General features: G+C 45.8%; 2 protein-coding genes across 7 annotated transcripts in view; one reads left to right on the top strand and one right to left on the bottom strand.

Annotated features, from left to right (window-relative positions):
• The window catches only part of fmnl2a (formin-like 2a), a 61,488-nt gene extending 58,988 nt beyond the window's left edge, over positions 1-2,500 (top strand). For all 3 annotated transcript variants that reach the window (XM_062534040.1, XM_062534043.1, XM_062534041.1), the window contains one exon: positions 561-2,500. In XM_062534040.1, coding sequence (XP_062390024.1) covers positions 561-670 — 110 coding nt within the window. In that variant the 3' untranslated portion in view covers positions 671-2,500. The remainder of the gene's footprint in view (positions 1-560) is intronic.
• A 153-nt stretch (positions 2,501-2,653) lies between these two features.
• On the bottom strand, positions 2,654-19,057 carry prpf40a (PRP40 pre-mRNA processing factor 40 homolog A). Of its 4 annotated transcripts, none has more exons than XM_062534046.1 (26): positions 18,920-19,057; positions 17,655-17,795; positions 17,008-17,091; positions 16,058-16,085; positions 15,931-15,953; positions 15,620-15,667; positions 15,107-15,214; positions 13,756-13,876; positions 13,410-13,434; positions 12,960-13,199; positions 11,909-12,014; positions 10,442-10,506; positions 9,974-10,138; positions 9,123-9,231; positions 8,636-8,786; positions 7,760-7,893; positions 7,063-7,177; positions 6,823-6,938; positions 6,617-6,733; positions 6,196-6,333; positions 5,646-5,741; positions 5,429-5,515; positions 4,292-4,382; positions 4,083-4,144; positions 3,794-3,937; positions 2,654-3,378 (listed from the first exon to the last, which is right to left on the bottom strand). In XM_062534046.1, exons 1-26 carry the CDS (start codon positions 18,920-18,922, stop codon positions 3,289-3,291), a joined length of 2,607 nt encoding a protein of 868 aa, XP_062390030.1. In that variant the 5' UTR covers positions 18,923-19,057; the 3' UTR covers positions 2,654-3,288. The 4 variants fall into 4 exon arrangements, with proteins under 4 accessions (XP_062390030.1, XP_062390028.1, XP_062390029.1 ...); XM_062534044.1 differs by lacking the exon at positions 18,920-19,057 and adding an exon at positions 17,912-18,000; XM_062534045.1 differs by lacking the exon at positions 18,920-19,057 and adding an exon at positions 17,912-18,000 and having other exon boundaries at positions 15,107-15,211.
• Between the last annotated feature and the right edge of the window lie 4,045 nt (positions 19,058-23,102).

Genomic DNA, 23,102 nt, shown 5'->3' with positions numbered 1-23,102 from the left:
CCCCATCCCTCTCCCCCTCTCCTCCCCTCCCCTCCCTCCCTCCCTTTTCTCTCTCTCTCTCTGAAGACGTTACATGTTCAGTTAACCCCTCCGCCTCTCCCATCTCTTCCTTATCACTCTTGCATGTTCATCAATCAGTCGATCTGACAACTATGTGTGAAATGATCATGTGGAACATTAATCCCCTTCTTACCCCCTTTTCCACTGGTATTTCTTTGAGATGTGTTAAGATCATACTCTCAGAAATTCAGGGAAATTCCTCTTACTGGAAAGCAGGCTGGTTTCATTGACAGGGCATTAATGGCTATTGATCTCTTCCTCATCCCCATAGGAAAAGCAGACATTTTATAGAATACTGTCTCAGTACAGAATTTATTTATAGATTTGATTTTTTTTACAAATTAGCTTGCTTTACACCCTTTTTTTTGGTCAAACCTCAAGTCGCTTTGTGTGACTGCCAGTCTGCCAAGCAGCCTTGTTTTATCCGGGGCTTGCACTCAGCTGTCACCATGGTAATGCGTGATTGACGGCCCCCTTCTCTCTTTCTCCCCCGTCCTCAGATCTTCGCAATCAGCCTTACAGACGAGCCGACGCGGTGAGGAGGAGCGTGAGGCGCCGCTTTGATGATCAGAACCTGCGGCCGCTCAACAACGCAGAAGTGGTGATGTGAGGGGAGAGAGAGTATGTGACGATGTGGAGAGAGAGAGAGAGAGAGAGAGAGAGATAGATAGAGGGAGAGAGAGAGAGAAAGAGAAAGGAAGAGAGAAAAAGAGAGTGATAGAAGGAAAGAGGCTGATGCCTCAGGATGAGAGACTGTATATGGAGAGGGATTGAGGAAGATGGAGTCTGGAAGGTCACCCAATGGGAACTTTAGACAAGCCAAGTGCCTGAACTTAATGACTTTTATTATTTTTCTTTTGTGCGGATACGATCAGAATGTTTATGACTTTGTTCGGATGTTGTGTTTACTTCAAGTAACGACTTGATCTGGCTTTAAACCTTTTGTCATTGTTTTTGTTTGTTTTCCTAGTTTTAAAACTGGACACATAAGAACATTGTTGCTTTTTTCCATGGGTTACCTCTGTATCGTTGGACAGAATGTAAGATGTGGTTCTGTAAGCACGAGCATTACTCCGACAAAGGTTATTTTACTATGAAATCACATAGTATCTCTTTACATTCCGGTGCTATCACCATCATGCTTGGATTATTCCAAGTGCTCGAGCAGCACTTAAAACTTTTCCTCCTCATACTCAAGGGCTACTTTTTTTATAAGAGGAATATATCCTGGTTCCAGCCATCCAAACCAGTTAAGTGCAAGTCAAAAGGCAGCATGTACGTTTGTACGCAAACCTACCAGACAGACGTGATCAGGCAGCAGGAGCAGAGGAAGTGCCAGAGGGAGCTGAGGATTGTGGGGATTGTAGGCAGATGTAACGTCAGAGGCTCTGGATGGGACAAGGCCAATACGAACTGTACGCAGGGCGCCAGTGCTATGGTGTCGCCACTAGTTATCAGTGTTAAAACGGTTTAGCGGACCAAGCCGTGAAGTGGACCAAGCTCACTGCAGATCAGCTTCTCACCGCCCCTGTGCCTACAGGAACAAATCATTAGGGTGATGGAGAGGAGAGGAGAGATGTACACAAACAAAGTGTAATGAACAAACAAACAAAGTGTGATGAACTCCCCAATGGAGTGTAACCTAACTGTAGGATTACAGGTCATATCACTCACCGTATCAAAACATCCAAGAGGCTCGTCACAAAACCAACCGGGAGGAGAAACTGGACTCTTATATTCCATAGCCTGGGGGGAGCTGCCTTCAAGCATGGCAGCATTCATGTCCACCACTCATGATTTTATTGTATAGTATTTAACCACTAAGACTATTAGCCACTCATTCCGTTCAGCTCCACATGATGTGAGTGCCAGTCCCTTCAGCATCTAGTTATATTAAATACTACAAATGAAAACAAAACAAAAAAAATCTAAATGTACAGATATTTTGCTACAAAATTGCTTTTTTTACTTTTTAATCCACTCATTTGCAAAAAGGATAATATTGTACATATTGTTTAAAAACAACACCCTGTGCTATACATCTTGAATGTTATTTTAACTTATAGTTTTTTTTTGTTGTTGTCTCATTTTGTATATTAAATTAAGCTGAGAACATGAATCTGGCAAACAGTGGGTTGATGGAAGCGGTCATGCATCATGATCGACCAACATCACAGAGGAATGGGACATTTAGTCTTTTGAAGGCCATAAACATTCCCCTTTATAGTACGACCATCTGCTGTCTTAACGCATTCATCCATTTCATCTTATAGACTGGGTAAATAACTGGCATGTTTCTTTTTTTGTTTCATTTTGATCAGAAAAGTATTTTAGCCAGTACAGATATGTGTGTATCACAAAAAATACTTTTTAATAACAGATATCTAAGTTAGATCCATGATTTCTCAATGACTATGATTAAATAAAACTATTTACACTACCCTGGCTTGTCTGTGAATTTCTTGTCTGTCATTTTATACCAGTGGCCCAAACAGAAATAATCTAGATAAGACTAGCCATGAAGTTTCTCTCATTTAGTTGGCGAAAGTAAGTCTCCTTACCTTATAAACATGAATAAAAGAATGGAAATATATTTATCAATTTCAAATGTTTTAATTACTGGCATTACACTTAAAATATTCTCCAAGATGCTTGCAAACCAGGTCGCTTGGTACCAAACACAAAAAAGTCCATTTCAACTATGATTCAGATAAGACATGCTTATCCCTGAATATGATTTCAGAGCAGTGAAACTATTCACAGGAAATTGATTTGCATGTGAATGCTAACCATAAGGCAGTCACAGTCAGTGTGGCTTCGTTTTAAAATTAGTCATGTCACTGTCAATCGAGGTACATACAAGGCTACCTACAAAAATAAGAGAAAGACTTTTCAAAATAAAAAAAGGCAACATAGTAGCTAAGAAAAGCAAAATCAGTGTCACTGAATAACTGTTCTGGTGTCCTCGCATCAGAAATAGCCACATAATAACTACTTTTCTGATGGAGGAAACAAAAAAACAACAAAAAAAAGTCACAAATCCGGGCATTTCCCCCAACAAAGCGTCCGGCCACCCTGCCCAGTGCAGGTGACGGTGACGTGATGTGACCCACGCGTGCGACAAGCGCTATGTTGCCTGGGGATGGGACAGGACAGGACAGGGAGAGAGCTAGAGGAGGAATGCAATTGGTGGCACGGGGAGGGTTAAAAACACACAAGACAAACAGACTAGGGGGCGTCCAGCTGTTCTAGAAGGGTCCGTCTCCTCTTCTCCAGCTCGCCTTCGCTCAGCTCACTGCCAGATGTATCCCAGCCCCCCTGAGAGAGAGAGAGGAGAGAGGTGCGGTTCATACAACTGCACTGAACACAAACAAAACACTCCACAGACAGACACAGGAGAGGCAAAGAGGCAGCAAACCAACAAGCTAACTTTCAAAAGGAAATGGAATTCGGACAGTAATCTGTAAGGCTTGCTTGACTGGTACTGCATGATTCATTCTTATGTCAGTACACTCAATGTACTGTTGTATATTGTAAGTATAGTCATACTCAAGAAACTCAAAAAGAATCAACAGCACCACAGAGAACTGACCTTATTTAAAATGTCATGTTTTATTTGATTGTTTTGACATCAATGAAGGCTTTCACACAAGATATACAGTAAGTCTTGAGATTCCAGCTAGAACAAACGGATAGATGCAGCCATTGGGGTGTAAAAACACTATGACCTTACCTCCTCTTTCGCCGATTTCCTCTTGGGGGACTTCTGTTTGGACGATGAGCGTGTCTTGCCCCTGGACTTGTCGTTCTCTTTGTCTTTCTCTCGCTCCTTCTCACGCCCTTTCCTGTCTCTCTCTGCGTCCGACTCGGGGGAGGCCTGCGGTGGCGGAGGTGAGAAGAGCCATCAGCACAGAGTCACAGTCACACAGCCACACAACACGGCGAGCGCTACCCAGCCTCTGGCTCTCCGTCAGGGGACAGAGGTGGCGCCACACGCCCCGTTAATACGGCTCTCCACTTACCGACTTGTGACGCCTCTTCTTGCCCTTCTTCTTGTGTTTCTTTGACTTTTTGTAGCTCCTCTCTACAGACCAAAAAAAAAAAACATTTTGCAAATTGTTAGCCTCTGGACATCGTCAGGAGCGTGACCTGTTGTGTGTGTGTGCCAGAGACACCGGGCGACGTGAGTGACGCGTGGGTGTGTGAGAGGGTAAGCAGGGCGGAGACGCACCTGACTCCCCGGAGGAGGAGTGCTCTGATGGGGACTTGGAGGTCGAGCGCTTCTTCTTCTTGTGGTAGTCATCATCCTCTGACTCCGAGCCCTGGAGGGGGGGACAGGAGAGGGGCGGCATCATAAGGACACGTCACACAGGACAAGACTGCTAACAGAGTTACTCCTAAATCCCTGTTTTCCCAACCTTTTTTGAGCCACAGTTTTACATTGAAAAATGTAACATACTTTTACATATTAGCTTTCTAATATCTATTTTTCACCACCAATTCTCGAGTGCATCACTTAATTAACAAGGTCATTATTGTGCTACCTACTGCCACCCACTGAAATTAAAGTATTCATTTACATAACAAGTCACACACAACAAGGCACAGATGCTTAACAATGGCATAGCCTACTATTTGCAGCAACTAAATAATACATGTTTTTGGACTAATTAAGTAAAATTGGCAGACTGGTGTGCTGCGGAACAGCCTTTGAAAATCACTGTCTAAAAGCACCTGCACTAAGATTGTGGTTACTATGTCTACAAGTCATACAGACTTGTGAGGCTTAAGAGATGTATCAAAACAATTCAAACAGGACTTTTTCAGGACACAGCAAGATCATACACTGTGCCATTAAATGTAACATGAATATCATCTACAGGCCTGTGTCTTTGGGTTGTGGCCTCAAAATCTGAGGCTTGAGTGTTAAAGGGACATAGAATGGATGAACTGAGTATTCTACTGTGTTCTCTGATGTTAAAATAGTATATATATTCAACTCTGATTTATAAATCTCCTAATTCATCCAAACCAAGGCAAGAATGGTTTCCATTCTAGGTCTCCTCTAACGAAAACCACCCATTAAAAGAAGCCTCACCACATGTGGTACGGCAAGATTGTTGCTTGTCTTGTTAATGAGCGGGAACAGCTTGTTCCAAACTGAGCTACTCAGGTGTGAGACTTCAGCGACAAAAAAAAGAGAGAGAGAGAGACGGCGAGGACATCCTGCTATGTGGCGGCGCAGCCATTTCTGGGGTGTTAATAAACTGACACGTTGTGGAACTCTGGCAATCTGCCTTGTGCACGCCACAGACTAGACAGCTAAGGACGGGAGGAGGGGGGCTCGGCGAAGACGTGGAGTACCGACCGAACGGGAGCGCGATCGCTTCCTGTGGTGCTTCTTCGATTTCTTCGAGTGCTTCTTGTTCTTGGAATGATGGTGCTGACATTCGTGCTGCGGGAGGACAGAGAAGACGGAGTGTGTGTTAGGACTCAAATCACTGCAAAATTCTAAACACACACACACATACACAACTGGGGAGAAGGGGTTGTGCCAGATATAGTCCACAAATAGTGTGCGTTACCTCCAAGACATGAATGAAATCTTTAAATATCCTCTTTCGCTCGGACTCCAGGGTCACGTCCTCAAACGCAGCCTCCTTTAGGAATCGCTCGCGCACCTGAAGGAGACCACAGCCACAGAACAAAATAATTAGAGCAGAAAAATGGGTTGTTTGGACCAAAGAACATCACAGCACGCAGGTACAACCGTATCTATGCCTAAACATTCATCTTTTGACATATTCCTGAACAATACTTGGTAGACGAATGAAGTACACCTAACCATAACACACCGAGACTCAATATCACATCACCGGACAACACACACAGTTACACCTTTCTCATGAACATACATGCACCTAAACTAAGCTAAATGTGGCATTTTCATTAGATTGTGTCTTGGGCTAGATCTGTGGTTTGAGTAGAGACATGAGTGAGCTATGAGTGCTGATACGGTATCCATGTGTCTCTATCTGAGGTGCTAGCGTAGCGGTGTGTAGCGTAGCGGTGTGTAGCGTAGCGTAGCGGTGTGTAGCGTAGCGGTGCGGTGGGCCGGCCCGGCGGGACACTCACCCCCTCCCAGGTGGCTTCGGGCTCCAGCGGCGGCGTGGCCTGCTTCAGCATGCTCCTGAACGCAGCCTCCTTCCTCTTCATCTTCCTCGCCTCCTCCTTCTCCCGCTCCCTCTCCCGCGCCTCCGCCTTCTCCAGCAACTACACACACACACACACACACACACACAGACACCCACACACAGTGAGCTTACATCACTAGGGGTGCTTATTAATACTGGGCAAATCGACACATTGGTATCGCCGATATTGGTGATAAAAAAAAAAGTAATTGAAAATATTCTTCTTTGTGTGAGTAAATTCAGACGTGCCTCAGACCAGCTCAAACCTGTTGTAGCCTGTATTTTATACCACATCCCAACAAATACTGAGTCATCTTTATCTTTACCAGCATCAGTCTGTATGTGCCCAGAGTCAGACTTACGCTATTAAAGGCTAGCTTGATATTGCCAGCGTCCAGTGTGGTGGCTCTCTTGTCTGAGCTGATGACGGAGCCAAAGTCCTCAAAGGTGCTGTTGATCTCCACCAGGAAGCCTTTGTCCTGTCACAACAAGTGGACATGGTGAGTGGGGCAGAGCACTGACGACCAGTGGTCAATAGTCACAGCTCGGAGACAAAGTTAGTCCAAACCTTCAGGATGTCTTTGATGATCCTCTTCTCGTCATGGTAACGTGCTTTCAGGTCCTCCACGTAGAACTTGAACAGGTCCAGGGGTGTGGAACCTACAGTGAACACAGCACAAACCACTACATTGGTCATTCCACATCTGGTCACTCGAGCCACCGAGACAGCAATGTCAATCGATGAAACACACATTCATGTGAATATCCGAGTTTGAAAATGGCGTGTGTGTGTGTGTGTGTGTGTTACCTGGCTGGCCCAGCATGTTGCTGAAGCGGATGTCGGAGCTGATGGTGGGGTACATCTCCATCCAGGCCGACATGGAGTGGAGCTGCCCGTGCTCGTGCAACTCGTCCAGGAATTTCTGGAAGAGAACAAGTCCAGACGTCAGGCCATCTGCACCGGCCCGGCCCTCACCGAGACGGACCTCTCCCACAGAGCAGCCTCTGGCCACTCCATTAGCTGGCATCAGGCCCATTTCATTAGGCTGCCTGTTGCTGCATTACCCCAAAATGACATTTCATTTGTCAACTCCCCGACACACAACACCCTCTGATAGAAAATCGAACGCAAGGCGGGATGTAGAGCGAGAAAGAGAGAGAGAGAACAGCCGCCGTCATTTGATCATGTCACCCTTCACCAGTATGCTCCGTGACGGAGTAAAGCAGCCATCTCTCTCTCTCCCTCTCTCTCTCACCTCTTCTATCTCTCTCTCCCTCTACCTTTCTCTCTCCCTCTCTCTCTCTCTCTACCTTTCTGTCTCCCTCTCTTTCCCTTTACCTTTCTCTCTCCGGCTTAATAACGGCGTCGCCGGGGCAGGAGGGCATTATCGCTGCCCACGGACAGAGGTCAGCCGGCAGCTTCTCCTTCGCGGCTGACGGAGGCGCGGCGTTGCCATGGAGACGGGGGCATGGCGGGGGGGGGGGGGGGGGGGGGGACGACTCACCTGGAAGGCCTCTCTGTTCTTCCTCTGACGCCTCCGCTCCCGCAGCAGGCCCTTCTGCTTCTCGTCCTCCTCCTCCTTCTCCAGCGCGCGGATGTGCTCCTCGAAGCAGATCAGAGCGTCCTCCTTATCCATGTCTGCCAACCACACAGCACCGCCGTCATACACCAGCACACTCACATACAGTATACACAGCATAGAAACTAACCATCGACATCTACAGAAACAGAACCCTTACATTTTCAACAAACCTGCAAGCAGCATGAAGCAAACACCCCACATATATGCTCCACATTCAGTCACACGAAGCCACACTTCCCATATACCTACGAATGTACATAGCGCTGATTTCTCTGATTTATAGGTCATCGTTCCCAAAGAACTCCTTCGTATACACAGGCTATGCACACTGGCAGGCACATTTTTCACTTTCAATCCACACACACACACTTCCAAACTACATGAGAAAAGTTACACACAGTTGAACTTCGCTCACACACCGAGCTGAATGGCGTTCAGATGGCACATTTTTTCAGGAGATCACTTTCCCAAATCCATGCGAGTCTTCACACGCTCTCACAAACTGTGAACCTGTCCACACAAATGGAGCATCCTCTGCCCCCCCCCCACCCCCCCCTCTCTCTACCGGGCGCCACACGGCCACCCTGAGCCTCCGAGCTTTATCGTCCTGTGCAGGCCGCCGCTCTCCCACATTACTTATGCATGCACACAGGAGCGGCCGGGGCCACTTTATCTCCATACGGCAAGACTCAGACCTCTAAGCACGGAGCTCGGAGAATGGGGAAATGAGGTCAGACCAGGGGACAGGAGGAGGATTGTTTTTGGGTGGGAGGGGGGAGGGGGGTGGGGGGGACATACTCTGGAGCTCCTCGTCCTCGGCGAAGGTGGGGTTGTCCAGCAGGTACTGCTGCGCCTCGGACCAGGTGGTGCGGTACGTGACGTTGGCCATGTTGTCCAGGATGTTCTTCAGCGCCTCCCAGTTCCTCTTGCGCAGCTGCTTGGCTTGTTCCTGCAGCACACAGGGGTCACCAGGGAGACCGTCAGCACAAACCAGCCAACAGACGCAGACGCACTTATGCAGAACATTCTAGTGTACACAGCAAATATGACTGCACATTAACAGAGAGCTCACATGACCCTACTTTGGACCTAAGAGATCAATCAAGAAGATTACAGAGGCCTATTTCACACACACACAAGGGATAAAAATGTTTGACCAGGTCATCATTATGCTAACCCAAAATGGCTCGGTTGGATTATAGACAATTATGGCACTCAACCTCTCCTATCATCCAATAGTTGGGATCATGATCACTTGTTCAGTAGGATTGTGTAGTGGGTTTACCTTCTCCTTCTTGGCCAGGTAGAAGAGCACGTCCTCGTAGATCTCCAGTCGGTCCCTCTCTGGGACGGTGGACCACACCTCCTGCTCTCCAAACATCTGCTCTGCTTTCCTGAAACACACACACAGTCAGGTTTCAACATACAGCATGTTCACACATGAACTGGAACATGCTCCAATGGCTCCTGCAACACCAGCTTGTGTCCACACGGGGGCAGTGCAACGTCTCTCAAACCTTCAAGCCCACAGCTGCCGGTCTCACGCTGCGAAGCCGCCTGTTTGTAAAGTTTGCCGTTACCGACATTGTGTCGCTCGGATGCAAATGATGCGACTTGCAAATGATCCGTAAACGGCATGAGTCACAGGCGCTCACAACGTGCGGTAGTGACGACAACACAGCACGTGCAGAACAACCATAAACGCACCCACCCCCAATCCCCGTCCCCCTCTCTTCCGCCAGCCACTCAAGCTATGCCAGGGTGTAACCATGACGACTAAATCGCAGACTGCCAGACTGGCGGGAGGTCAAGTTCACGCCACAATCACGGCTCCAGAAACCTGCCGCTCCTGATGAGAGCCTGCACGCCTGCGGCGCTCCGGTTCACCCTACAACCACAATGCGCACCCACAAACTATTCTGGGCACGCCATACATGCAGCAGAATGGACCTGCTCGTCTGGGAAGCCAACGTGCAGCTTCAAAAACGGCTGCTGCATGGCTGGATGGGAAAAGACGCCAGTATGGGTCACAGGAGGAACTAATTGGTTCCAGTGGTTCACACCCCCCAACACACACACTCCCCACCCCACCCCCCCCCCCCCCATCTGTGCATTGTCTGGGCACTGAGTGCTCACTTGTATCGGGTGGTGGAGGTCATCTTCTCGTGGTTCTCCAGGAAGCGCTGGAAGGTCTCCTTGGACTCCTTGTACTTGATGCGCGCCTCCTCCTTCTCCTCCTTCTCCGTCTGCACCTTGTACGCGTTGAAGGCCTGCTTCTTCTCGCTCAGCTTGGGCAGCGCGCTGTGGAGCACGCCAGCGACAGACAGAGAGAGAGAGAGAGAGAGAGAGAGAGAGAGAGAGAGAGGGAGAGAGAGAGAGAGAGAGAGAGAGAGAGAGAGAGGGAGAGAGAGAGAGATTGTGTGACGGGAGGACGAGAGAGAGAGAGAGAGAGAGAGAGAGAGAGAGAGAGAGAGAGAGAGAGATATTGTGTGACGGGAGGACAAAAAAAGAAAGAGAGAGAGAGAGAATATATCCAGATGGCCAGATGGGCCCAGAGGCCAGAGAGGGCCTGGGGGAGCTGGGCAGAGGCCCGGGGGAGCCTACCTGTAGCGAGGGTCATTGATGATCATCTTCATGGCTTGCTCCCAGGAGGCGTTGGAGGAGACACCCTGGGGAGTGGGGAGAGAGGAGCGGAGAGGAGGGGAGAGGAGAGGAGAGGAGGGAAGTGGAAAGAAAAAAAGAGGAGAGGTAAGAGTTCAGCGGTGTGTCTGAGGGCCAGTGCTTTCACAGCACTCCACTAGAGGAGTCAGGGACACTTATGTGTGCCCTACCGTCCCCGTCTGCCAGCTCTGGACATGAAAGCTAATCGCAAAGGACAAAACGCCTCGGTGAAATTGCGTAAGGGCACGTGTATGCACACGTGTATGTGTGTGTGTGTGTGTGTATGTGTATGTGCGCGTGTATCTGTGCATCCATCTGTGTGGGTGTGTGTGGGTGAGTATGTCAGCCTGTCTAACCCAACAGAAGCCACGCCGCCGATGTAGCTCTTCGACAGTTGCCTGACCAGGTGAGGCATTTCCTTAATTAGTAGCGAGCGGCAGATGCAGTAGCGACGGCTACAACAGAGAGAGAGGGGGGGTGGGGGGGTGTGCTGTCAAAGTAAGCGCTCGTAATTTATAGAAATGCCAGTGGCTTACATAAGTGGCCTTTTCTCCCCGCGTCTCAGCGCGCTAGCGCAAGAGAGAGACACAGAGAGAAGCCATCATCCATTATGAACTGATATCTGTGAGTTCCACTCGCCTCGGCTGACTTGATGCCACTCTAAAGCAGCGGAGCATACACACACACACACACACACACACACACCCCACCACCCATCTTATTCCCCGACTGGGCGCGCACACGGGCCAGCTCGCGCTCCGCCTATCCAAGAACTCTAATTAGAAAGACAAAGCAATTAAGAGCTCGCAGGAAACAACAGAGGAGGCGGGGGGAGGAGAGAGAGCGAGGGAGAGTGTGAGCGAGGAAACAGCGTGGATTCTCGAAGGACAGCTTTGTGCGCCAAATTAAAGCGGGCTAAATTTAGAAACGTGAAGGCAGCTACGCTACCCTCCACCCACCCCCGCCCACCCCCCTGCTTTCTCTAAACCCCAAAACACAACACAACACGCAGTCTCTCTCACACACACTGTACGCGCACGCACACACACACACACACACACGCAACAGGGCTCTTTGCAGACCTCCAACAGCTCCCATGACTCACAGGGAGATGAGGTGATGCATTCGAGTAAAACAATGAGTGTGTGTGTGTGTGTGTGTGTGTAGGTGTATGCATACACTCCTCTTTCATCAGCCCTCTCCTCCCCAAACCAAACAAACAGAGGTGTTAATTCATGCCTCAATGCCTGACGCCATCAGCACGTCATCTTCTCAGGTGTGTGTACATTTTTATCTGTTTGTGTGTGTGTGTGTGTGTGTGTGTGTGTGTGTGTGTGTGTGTGTGTGTGTGTGTGTGAGAGAGAGAGAGAGAGTGTGTGTGAATGTGTGTGTGTGTGTGGCATCTCACACCTTCTCCTTCAGCAGCTCCTTGAAGGCCTGCTTGGCCTCTTCCTTGGTGTTCCACTTGTAGACCTTCTTCACCAGCTCTGGCCGCTCCTCTTTATTGACGTCATTGCTGTGGACCCACCAAGGACCGAAAGAAAGAGAGAAAAGAGAGAGGGAGAGAGAGACAGAGAAGAGAGAGGGAGAGAGAGAGAGAGAGAGAGAGAGAAGAGAGGGGGAGAGAGAGAGAGAAGAGAGAGGGAGGGCGGGAGAAAGAAAGAAAGAGAGGACATCAGAGGACAAAAAAACGCTCAGGACACCAACACAGCATCTGCACTGGACAGCTCACAGTGGAACAACAACATTCTCTTCAATCTGATGAAATAACTACTCCTGGATTACTCCACTGTTTGCAGCTAGAACAGCTTCAACTCTTCTGGGAGGGCTTTCCACTAGGTTTAGGAGTGTGTTTATGGGATATATCACTGAAGTACAAACAATATGCTTGAATTTCCCCTTGGGGATCAATAAAGTATCTATCTATCTATCTATCTATCTATCTATCTATCTATCTATCTATATGCAATGCAAGGCAGGTGACCCAATACTTTTGGCAATATAGCACATGTGTGTGTCTGTTTGTCTATGTGTGTGTGTGTGTGTGTGTGTGTGTGGTGGGGTTGCATTAGACACAAGAGCATGTGATGCAACAGGCGGTGCTGTGGAGCGTGGCGGCGGCACACTCCGTTCCTGCAGGCCCGTGGGAAGCCCTGGAGAGGGTTCCACAACACCTGTGGATTTGACAGACACGGCGAGCACCCCATGAATTATTCACACTGCTGCTCTGTATGGCTGGGCTACTGTACTGGATAATGTATGCTCTGTGCACTTGCACTTGTTGTGAAACGGGATCGGGGCGGCACTGAGAGAGAGAGAGAGAGAGAAAGAAAGAAAGAAAGAGTGTAAACGATGCAGAGAGAGAGAAAGAGAGAGAGAGACAGAAAGAGAAAGAGGGAGAACAATGCAAAGAGAGAGAGAGAGCAAGGGAGAGAGAAAGAGAGAGAAAATCACTCCATACCTGACGGGGCCCTCCACACCGGGCGCCTCTTCGATGTTGTTGACGGGTGTCTCCGTGGCGATCTCCATGGCAGGCGCCGTCATCATGTGTGACATCGGGTCTTCGGCCATCACAGCAGCGTTGAGGCTGGCGGCGGCCGCCGCCTCGAGGTCGACGACGGGGGCGGCGATGATGGCAGGCTCTGGCTGTGCCGGCATGGCAACCGCAGGCCCGGTTCCCGGAGCCGCCGCGTCGGCCGTGCTGCGATTCATCAACGCACATCGACATCGACCCATAAAACACCTCCTCACACCTGCTCCAACGTGCACCTTCTTATACGCTACATTACTCCGAAAAACGGTCTGACGCTGACTGTTTGAGCAACTGATTCATCACATGAATTACACTGCTGGGTGTTCATTTTTATGTCTGCGGAGCTAAGGCTCATTAAGCCGAAGTGTCACAACTTACCCGTTCTCCTCCGCTTTGATCATAGCTGAAAAAGGGAGAGGAGGACAACAGTGTGAGATTATGTCTTTATGAAAAATGTTCAACAAAAATATTCAACAAACCTTTCTAGGCGCCGCTTTCGACGCAACACCTCAGCAACATCTGACAAATACCCCTCCCACACCCTCTCTGCCGTGTCAGACAATGGATTGTCGTGTTTTTTTGCTTCTTCTGGCACTCGTTTAACGTGGCAAAAATATAAATGGCGATCGTTAAGGGAATGGCCCGATGAGGCCACTATCTGAATGGTCTAAATTTAGCGCCGTGTCTCAGGTTATTGATCATCGTCACCGTCACCAGCACTCACCCTCTAGGTCCTCCAGCTCTTTGGGCTTAGTCCAGCGCGATTCCTTTGACGCCGAGTTGTAGTAGTAAGGTTTGCCAGTGTCGGATTTGTACTCTTTCCATGGACACTTAGACAGCATTTGCTGGGGAGGAGCAAACACAGTATATTAGCTATGACATGACATAAAATTAAATGACATTATGACATAAAAGCAATTTCACCATGCACTACTATTTACAGTTTACATTCCATTCACATTTATTCAGGTAACTGATGCTTTTAATAAGAAAATACATGGATACAATATATCCAGTGATTTAAGTGAAACACCATGTTAAAGCTACAGTGAAATGGGAGACTTCAGAGCACACAACACTTTCATTGAGTCTTACAAACAATTCAATACCCGTTCCACAGAACCCCATTCTAGTCTAAAGATTAAGCTTAAGCCTGTCCATAAAGCTGACCAGGGGGAGTAAGAACCAGGCTGGCCTTAGCTGACGGCCTGAAAGGTCTTGGACACCCAGTGTGGAGAGATAGGCTGACTCAGGCTGCTATCTGGACAGCCTCTCACAGGTAAAAGCCTGACCTTTTCTTCTCCGTCTCAGCAGGGGAAATGCCAAAGAAAGCTGCTGCCCCACTAGCCCCCACCGCCACCCTCCCCATCTCCTCCTGTCCTCCTGCTCCAAAAATACAGCACCTATTGTGAGCCCAACACCAGCTGAGGCGGCCGCGGCGCTCGGAGCCAGAGCAGCCGCCTGACAGGCGCACGGCTACGCCGCTGATAGTGGATCTGACACCGGCGGCTCGCTTTAATGCTAGAGACGCACGGCGCATTTCCACCAAGACTTTTCTTCCCATGGGGGGGGGGGGGTATTTGCATAATAACACAGCCGTCCTAATCTTTGTGAGGGCAAGTCAGAGACATGATAAGATGCACACAGAGCTTAGGTTCTGATGGAGGACACAAGCTCAGCAGCACAGCAGCTAACGTGATATTTCACGACTTTGGCTTTACAATGCAGTCACAAGCAATACTGACAGGATTTTTACATTACTTTGAGAAAAAAAGAGAGAAAGAGATAATTCACTGAAGACAAGCAGCTCAAGCGATTTCCCAGAGGTTAGTGCTGGCTAATGTATCCACCAGAGAGCACTGTGCCGACACACATACACCTGCTCCTCGGAGGTGTATGTATTTAAACACCAAGTCAAATCCAATACGCCAATAAATACAGCTTAAAAGGTCATTGCGCCCATTACCCATGGTGACATCCCCATGCAATACACTGAAAGGGATAAAAAAAAAGAAGAAAAAAAACACTCCTGTGAGTGTGCAATCATTTGTCCATTTTGATGGGCCTGTCCCTACCTCAGCGGGAGACTTGAGCTCATCAGGCTTCTCCCAGGTGGACTGCTTGGTCTCGGTGTTGTAGAAGTACACCTTGCCATCCAGAGACTTGTGCTCCGTCCAAACCTTCTGGAAACAGAAAACGCAGTCGAGAATGAGACCTCTAGTAGCAGCACCACTGGAATATTTCATCACTCACTGTTAGCTTGGTTGAAACCAGACTCAATAGAATCTAGTGGTTTCTGCATGGCTTGCTGTGCCAAGTTTCACACATGCAGATGGAAGACTGATTACCCTTTCACAAAGTCAATTGAAAAGTCTTATAAAAAAAAAAAAAAAAAATATTTGATTAATTAGCATTTATTCCATTTAGGAGAGGAGCGTTTCACAGTGCATAATGAGACACAGAACATTTCTCATAAGCTTTGTGTAGACTCTCATATATATATATATATATATATATATATATATATATATATATATATACACTCAATACTACCATAATTATACAATTTCATATAGAATCATTTTTACCTTCTTTGGTTGGTCATCTTGTGGGGAGTCGTTTGCAGTTGCGCTTGGCTAAAACAGACAGAATTGGACAGAAGAGGAAATAACTCCACTAAGACTGATTTGGAATAAAGAGTTAAATAACTCCACTTCAGAAAGTTGAAATGTATTCTGGAAAAAGTAACCTTATTTGGGAAATATTTTGATAAAATGCATTTTCTAACAAAACAAAGGCAGGCAAATATTTTCATGGGTTCTATCTACCATTACCCCAAGGAATATTACAGACTATCACAAGTAAACAGCTTTTACAGCTGGCTTCAAGGCCTACTTACAGTTGTCGTAGAAGCACTGGAGGCTACAAAAAACAAAGTAAACATTATTATCTGTTTTATTATTCAGTTTTGGATTACACACACTATGTCAAAATCATCTTAAAAAACTATTTTCATCACAACTTACCACCACTGTCTACAGGGCTTACACCAGGCTGTGGACACAAGAGACATTTGTGTTAAATAAAAGAGGTGGCTTTGATGGCATCAAACAAATCAAAGTTCACTTTCTCAAAATGCCTGTCATTGTACGCGTCACATACAGCTCAACTTGTTCTTCAAACAGAACCTTTTAAGAGAAACCTCAGAGCATGCACTCAGCATATTGAGGCCGATTTTTTATTTCCACAAGTACAGCTCCTGCCAAACTCTGGTGTGAAAGTGGAGACACTGAAGGATGCGATTTGACAGGTGGAAACTTTCTCGGTCAGCTCTTAAAACAGCAAGCCAAGCAGCTGGATTCTGTTTGATGTCTCACTTGATAACACAAGGTGACAATTACACAACACTTGCACCGTCCCATGCAAAATTGCATGTGTCGTTTCATGCCTGCTTCAAAACAAGGGGTCAAGTCAATTAATAGGGGCAAAAAAAGCTGCATGTTTCTAGCCTGGCGCCTGTAACGTCACCACCTCCTTATTAAGAGACCTGGTGATGATGCCCTAGCATTCAAAATGGTAATCAATCCAGCTCACCTACTTTAATTAGTAAACATCTATTGTGCTGGATTGATCTGAGGGACACATCTGTGGCCACCCTTTGTTATACAATGAGTCAATACACAATACCAGGCCATTTCTAAGACCTTAATCAATACATGAAAAGCCCTAATGGCAATACAACTGCGCAGGTATATAACAACCCCTTACGTCACCAGCATCAGTAGATGGTAAAGGCGGGAGTGGGCGACTCTAGATAGGTAATGTCCCCCTCCCCACACTGGGGATGTGTTAATTATGTTAATGCTTCTGCCACTGACAGCTTGTGGATCTATTTTTGAAAGTGTGCCGTGACAGAAGCAGGGGAGGGGAAGAAGAAGAGGAAAGAAAAAAGGAGTGAGGAAACGCATTGGCTTACCGGTCCTGTTGGCTGCAGTGACGCAGCTGGCATGCGGGGTGGCATCATCATCCCGGGCATCATAGGCGGCATCATGCCTGGCATCTAATAAAAGAGCATCATAAAATATTCATCTGACCTGTTAATTCCCCCCCCTCCGGCCCGCTGCACGTGGCGAGGCCGGGATCGGGTATTAACACACAGCGAGGGGTGGCGGAGCGGAGCCTGGGTGTGAGTGGCTGGGCGCGTCTCTGCGGAGTGTTGATACGAGCCGCGCGGCCGTGGTGTGCCATGGCGCCAATCTGCACCCCGCCGCCACCTCCTGATCGCGCGCTCCCCCACAGCTACGGCAGCCCATACCAACTGACATCACACTTTTTAATTAGCAATAAAAAAATAATGTCATCGCTGTGCAGGCGGCAAAATGAACTGGCTGAGGGTAAAAATGCCAGCTGTGGTGGAGACACCATCCTGTGCAGGGCCGCTGCTTAATTCAACAATAACGCCACATCGAACACCCTAATTATGTTAACCGTACACAAATGCAATCATTACACTCCAAAAAGGTAAAACAAAATAAATAATCAGCTTTCAAAACAAAGTGACAGAGAGGCAGCAGTGAAACCAAGATATGTCTCTGGCAGAGCAATGTGGAATCTCTCTCTCACCTGTCCCATTGGCCCTCCCATCGGTGGCATCATGGGCGGCATCATGCCAGGTGGCATGCCGGGAGTCATGGTGGGGGGCCTCTGTCCCATGGGGGGCATTCCCATGGGAGGGAAATGAGGCGGCATTCCAGGTGGTCCCATCTTTGAAAAGACAACACAAAATCAAGTCTACACTACCTTCATGTCTTTAACCCCCCTCACAAAAAAATAGAAAGATAGTAACACGGAAGAAGTGAGCTTTTCCAACACCGACTTACAAAAGGAGGCGGCATGCCTGCTGGTAGGACACCAGGAAAAGGAGGCGCTTGGCTCGGACCATTATTAGCATCCGATGAGGACTGTCATAAACAAGAGACCCCAAACAGTTACTACTACAGCCCAGGCTACTAGGACTGTAATAACTTATGGTAAGAGTAACTGTTACAGTTCCATGAGAAGAACTGCCCGAAAGAACAAGAATATCCGACCCAATGATATTAAAAGGACGTTATGTCTTCGGAAACAGATAATGCTAGATAACTTCTCCTTGCTGTTGACTTGGTTAGTAGTTATACATATTCGTTACAGCACTGTAATAACTTAGCCTCTAGCTAGCGTTGACAGTGGAAGGGATTGACTCGCGAGTTCAAGTTCGCGAAGATCTTACATCACAGAATAAGCTTCCAGTTCAACATTTGGCTAATGTTGAGCATATTAAAGTATATTCATATCATAGCTCATAACAAAATAACTTGCCTGAAAGACCGCCAAAACACAACACTGCAAGTTTAGCAAGCTAACCATGAGCATAACATTATTTGCTGTTTCGTCTTGACCATGCTAAGCAACGCCAGTTTCCGTTTAGCTAATGTTTGAGGAGATGCTTACAAAGACAATGAACGAGGATATGAAAATTGTAACATTAACGTTTACGCCTCAACCGGGTTTGAATTGTCAAAGCTATCTAGTTTCACCAACTTTCATTTGTTCGTAGGATTCCAGCTATCCACGAATCGCCCAAGATTTGTTTAGGAACGGAACACTCATTCAAATGCTGTTCTAGTTAGCCATGTTGTTTCAATACCATCTAGCAATGCTAATCATGGCTACCAATATGCTAACCGGTTAGCAAATCGTGACTAAATCTTCCTACTATTGTTTATAATGAACCAAGAGATTGAACCTATTTCGCTGAATGTTTAAAATGACTTATTTGATTATTTTATCATGTTAGATGAAATATTTATCATGATATTAAGGGGAAAGCAGAGACCAACTTCACTCACCATGTTGGCTGAGTATTTAGCGGCCCAGCTCACCACCCCTCAATAACGTGTCTTCTGATTGGACAAGAGTATCGAAGTTGAAAGGGCACTTGCAAACTCCTCAAGACTGTATTCAATAACATATCGGCTGCGTTAACAATGCGCACAAGCACTGTGGCATGATTGACCCGACCCCTTATCATTAACAAAAAAAGAGATGGTAATAGCCTAATAGTGGCCAAGGTAAGTAGGCTATGTTTTACTGTCTCTGGGTAAACTACAACAGCACAATCCTTTAGCTATTTAATGAACATCAAATTATAAATGTCACTAATTTCTTGTCATAACAGCTGAGCTTTGAATAGGCTAGCCTATTAACCAATAGCCTAGAATCACTGAATTTTTGGAGATATCATTGATAGGCTGTTTTAAATTGAACAAATGAATCACTAGTTAGTTTGAAACATTTTTCTAGTGCCTTCCATAGTACACAAACCAGGAGCTTATATGATAATGTTTGAAAATGCAGCCATTTGTCATTTGCTTTCATGAAGAGAATAAATCAACACAACCACCCACAGAGTGCTGTGCATGCATGATGCATGGCAGAAGCATTGTTGTGTCTGGAATGGGGCTAGCACACCTTCTATATATAAATCCTCTGCTGGGAGAGTGGGGAAATCTGGGTGGACATTTTCCTCTTGTCATGGTCATTTGTCATTTGTTTTTAATTGGGCAACTTTGTTCCCTTTCATCTGTGGAAATTGTCTTTGGACTCTGCCTCAAGGAAGTTATATTTTGGGGAAAGAGGCGTATTAGCCTACCTTGAAAGCCCAAGTCATGATGATTTATTTGATAGAACCTGAAACCACTCTGTCTCTGAGGGGGGCACTGTCAGTTTTAAACCTTGGCGGTTAGGCCTAGCTCATGTCTCGTAGTAGCCTACATTTTTGGTTGTGGCAAACTCCAACTTTCTCTATTTTAGAAATGGACACTTTTGGTACATAAAGTATTCGATAATAAATGGCAAGCTGAATGACCTTAGTTGATCATTTAGGTAGCCTAAATAAAAATTAATCATTATTCTATTACAAAGAGCTCAGGATGTAGATGTAGAAATACCCAAATGATGGCCAATCAAGATCATTCAGGAGCAGAAAGCTATTGTTGTGTAATTGTCTTCTCTTCTGTCATGGTGATTGGGGTAAGTGGGCACTGCATTCGGCAAATTGGCAACAGCGTCCACCTATATTTTGCACTTCCTCAAGCTTCTTTGAAGGTCTGCAAATTGTGGTTAGTGCATACAAATTAACATTTTTGAGTTAAACACCGCATGGTGAAACAAGCCCCTCTGAACTCTGAAGCATTTTATAGGATTTCTCCGCATAATCCAGAGGGGAGATCGGGAACAGATTATCAGTCCTCTTATAAATAGGACCAATTGAACTGCCCTTATCTGAAGTGCAGAATGACAGCTCTGGGGCAGACTGCAAAGAGAAGTTTATGGAAGTGCAGTGTTCGTTCTCTTATTTTGAACAAGTAGCCTATAGTTGAAGCACGTATAGTTTACTTGTACTGATCAGATACACTTTTTTTTTTTTTTTTTTTAAGTATATTTTTTGGCCTTTTTGCCTTTATTATATAGGACAGTGAAGAGGTAGACAGGAAACAAGTGGGAGAGAGAGATGGGGTGGGATTGGGATATGACCGCAGGCCGGATTCGAACCTGGGTCCCCATGGGCACTCGGACCCGTAAATGGTACGGGCGCTGTAGCCTGCTGCGCCACAGCGCCCCCCTGATCAGATACACTTAATTGATTACTTGGCTTATGCTGACATATAAAGGTTTAAGTATGTTTTATTTAGCCTGTAGTTGGTTATACTTAAATATACTTAAAGGGACAGTTCACCGATTAGCATTAAGCTTTGTATCTTTAGAAAACCAGTTTTTGAATGGTCATGCATCATTTCCTCAGTTTGCCTTGAGATGGGAGAAATACGGATTTCAATGGTGGACTTCCTGCTTTCAGTGATGTGAAAATCATCATTTTACATCATTGAAAGCAGGAAGTCCTATTCATGGGTTTCATTGAAATCTGTATTTCTCCCATCTCAAGGCAAACTGAGGGAATGAAGCATGACAATTCAAAAACATGACTGGTTTTCTAAAGATACAGAGCTTAATGCTAATCGGTGAAGTGTCCCTTTAATATACTTCTATTGACGGAAAAGTCTAAGTATATTTACTTGTACTTTTAGCCAGAGACTGACGTTTGACGGCTGCATGTCAGATTCTACCCTTCCATGAAGACTGTGTTTGGGTTAAAATTGGGTTGACTACTTAAGTCATTATGTTTTGGCATCCAGTACAATATTTGGATGAATATTACTGTATTTAGGCTATAAAGAAAAAAAAGAAATGTTATTTATTCAGATTAATGTTGTGAATTTTATAGTCCACTGGTGTTTATATTAGTGAACTTTAAGACTATTTTGAAGTCCATAAAGAAAGCGTAAAATACTTGCGGTATAAAAATGATTACAATTATAGCCTATTGTTAAATAATAGTTGCTGAGGAATTATTTTATTCTGTCATGAACATAAAAATGTGGGCTAGAGGTATATTTTGCTAGCGGAGGGGGGATGTGCCAGTTGGCCATCATTGTGTGAGTGTGTAAAGGGCGTTGAGTGCTCAGAGGAGTGTTAAAGCGCAGTGAGAATGCTGTTTACTATTGGTAAACTAACAGTATATCACTTATAGTGCCCCTAAAACTAGGTTCACCTGTAGCGCACCTAAAACTTTACTACTTTTACACCTTAAAATACTTTATGCACTATAATGAGCTAAAAGGTGTGATAGAAGTATAACTATATCTTCACTAGTTTACTGTACTTAACAGTTTTCTATTATAAACTGAGAGTGAGACAATTTAGTCCAAAGAAGTATTAGAATAGAACAAGTATACCGCAAGCACATTCATTAATAAACATATTATATAAAATAAACAATGGAAGCGTCCCAACGTTTTCCGAATTCGGGTTTTATGAAGCCATTTTGCAATCCTGTCATTGGCAGTTGTGTCAAATATGTAGTGGCAGCCTGTTTGGTATGGCTTATGCAATATGTCCCATTTGCCCTGGTTCTGGAGCCACAGAGGCAGCACACTCTTCCCTCTGATGGACTGGCCTGTTTAGGAAAGAGGGTTTCTCTCACCAGAAGCTTCCTGGCCTATCTCCCATTTTTCATGATTTAGGCCATAAACAGACACATATTTTACACCAACAGACCAGGAAAATAAACAAGGTCAATTGGTTGATCATGTTAAGATATCTATCGGTATGTAGAAACCAAATGAGAAAAGGACTCAACGATTTGTGACAGAATGACCTCTTACACTTCTTGAACTCAATTAACCTGTTGTGAAAACCAAGATGTAGCTGGGGTGACTGGCGGTAGGCTCTATGCTTCCCTCAGTAACAACTGATGTATAGCTCATTGAAAACAAAAAACATGGAAAAATGAAGAATCCTATAACTGAATATAGCCCTTGGGCTCTTTCATTTTGGTGTCACTCACATCCACTTTCTGCTTCACAATTCAAATTCATGTTGGCAGCAGTATATTTTGCCATATAGCTGCATTCCAGGGCTATCTAACACTATATGAATACCATTTCATTTATCGCAGGTAAACCTTTTGCTTGTGTGATACATGTCCACATTTAAAAGAGCTTAGTTTCACTATAACCACCTGTATTTTACTTGTGCATTGTGGTTCCAGCACATTCAAGAGGTAAAGTGACCTCAAAATTAGAGTGCCGAGTGCTTTAAACCTGGTGTGTTCCTCTAATGTTTGTTCCACTAGCAGGTATTGATCCCAGCAAGCCCAATCTATTGATCTGTCTGAAATGTGGTGGCTGTCACTCTCCGGTGTGATACCTGTTCCTCTAAAGAAATATACATTCTACTCTGAAAGAATGCTTCTTGAACAGATTTAGAGTACAGAGTTTTTGCAGATGGCAGCATGTTATCTGTCATGGGTGTAGAATGTCTTCTTTTTGTAATATCTTCCTTGTTTGGTTTATACGGGCAGGTGTGCTGATATCCGTCTCACTAAGGAGTTTGTTGCCATAGAAACATGTGTCTTGAGGTGTCATCCTTGAAACCTACACATCATGATCTCATTTCTTTAAAAAAAAAAAA

Source organism: Sardina pilchardus, chromosome 4 (genome assembly GCF_963854185.1).
Source record: "Sardina pilchardus chromosome 4, fSarPil1.1, whole genome shotgun sequence".
Classification (NCBI taxonomy): Eukaryota; Metazoa; Chordata; class Actinopteri; order Clupeiformes; family Clupeidae; genus Sardina; species Sardina pilchardus.
The sequence above is the reverse complement of the archived record's forward strand: the minus strand, read 5'-3'. Positions and strand labels throughout refer to the sequence as shown.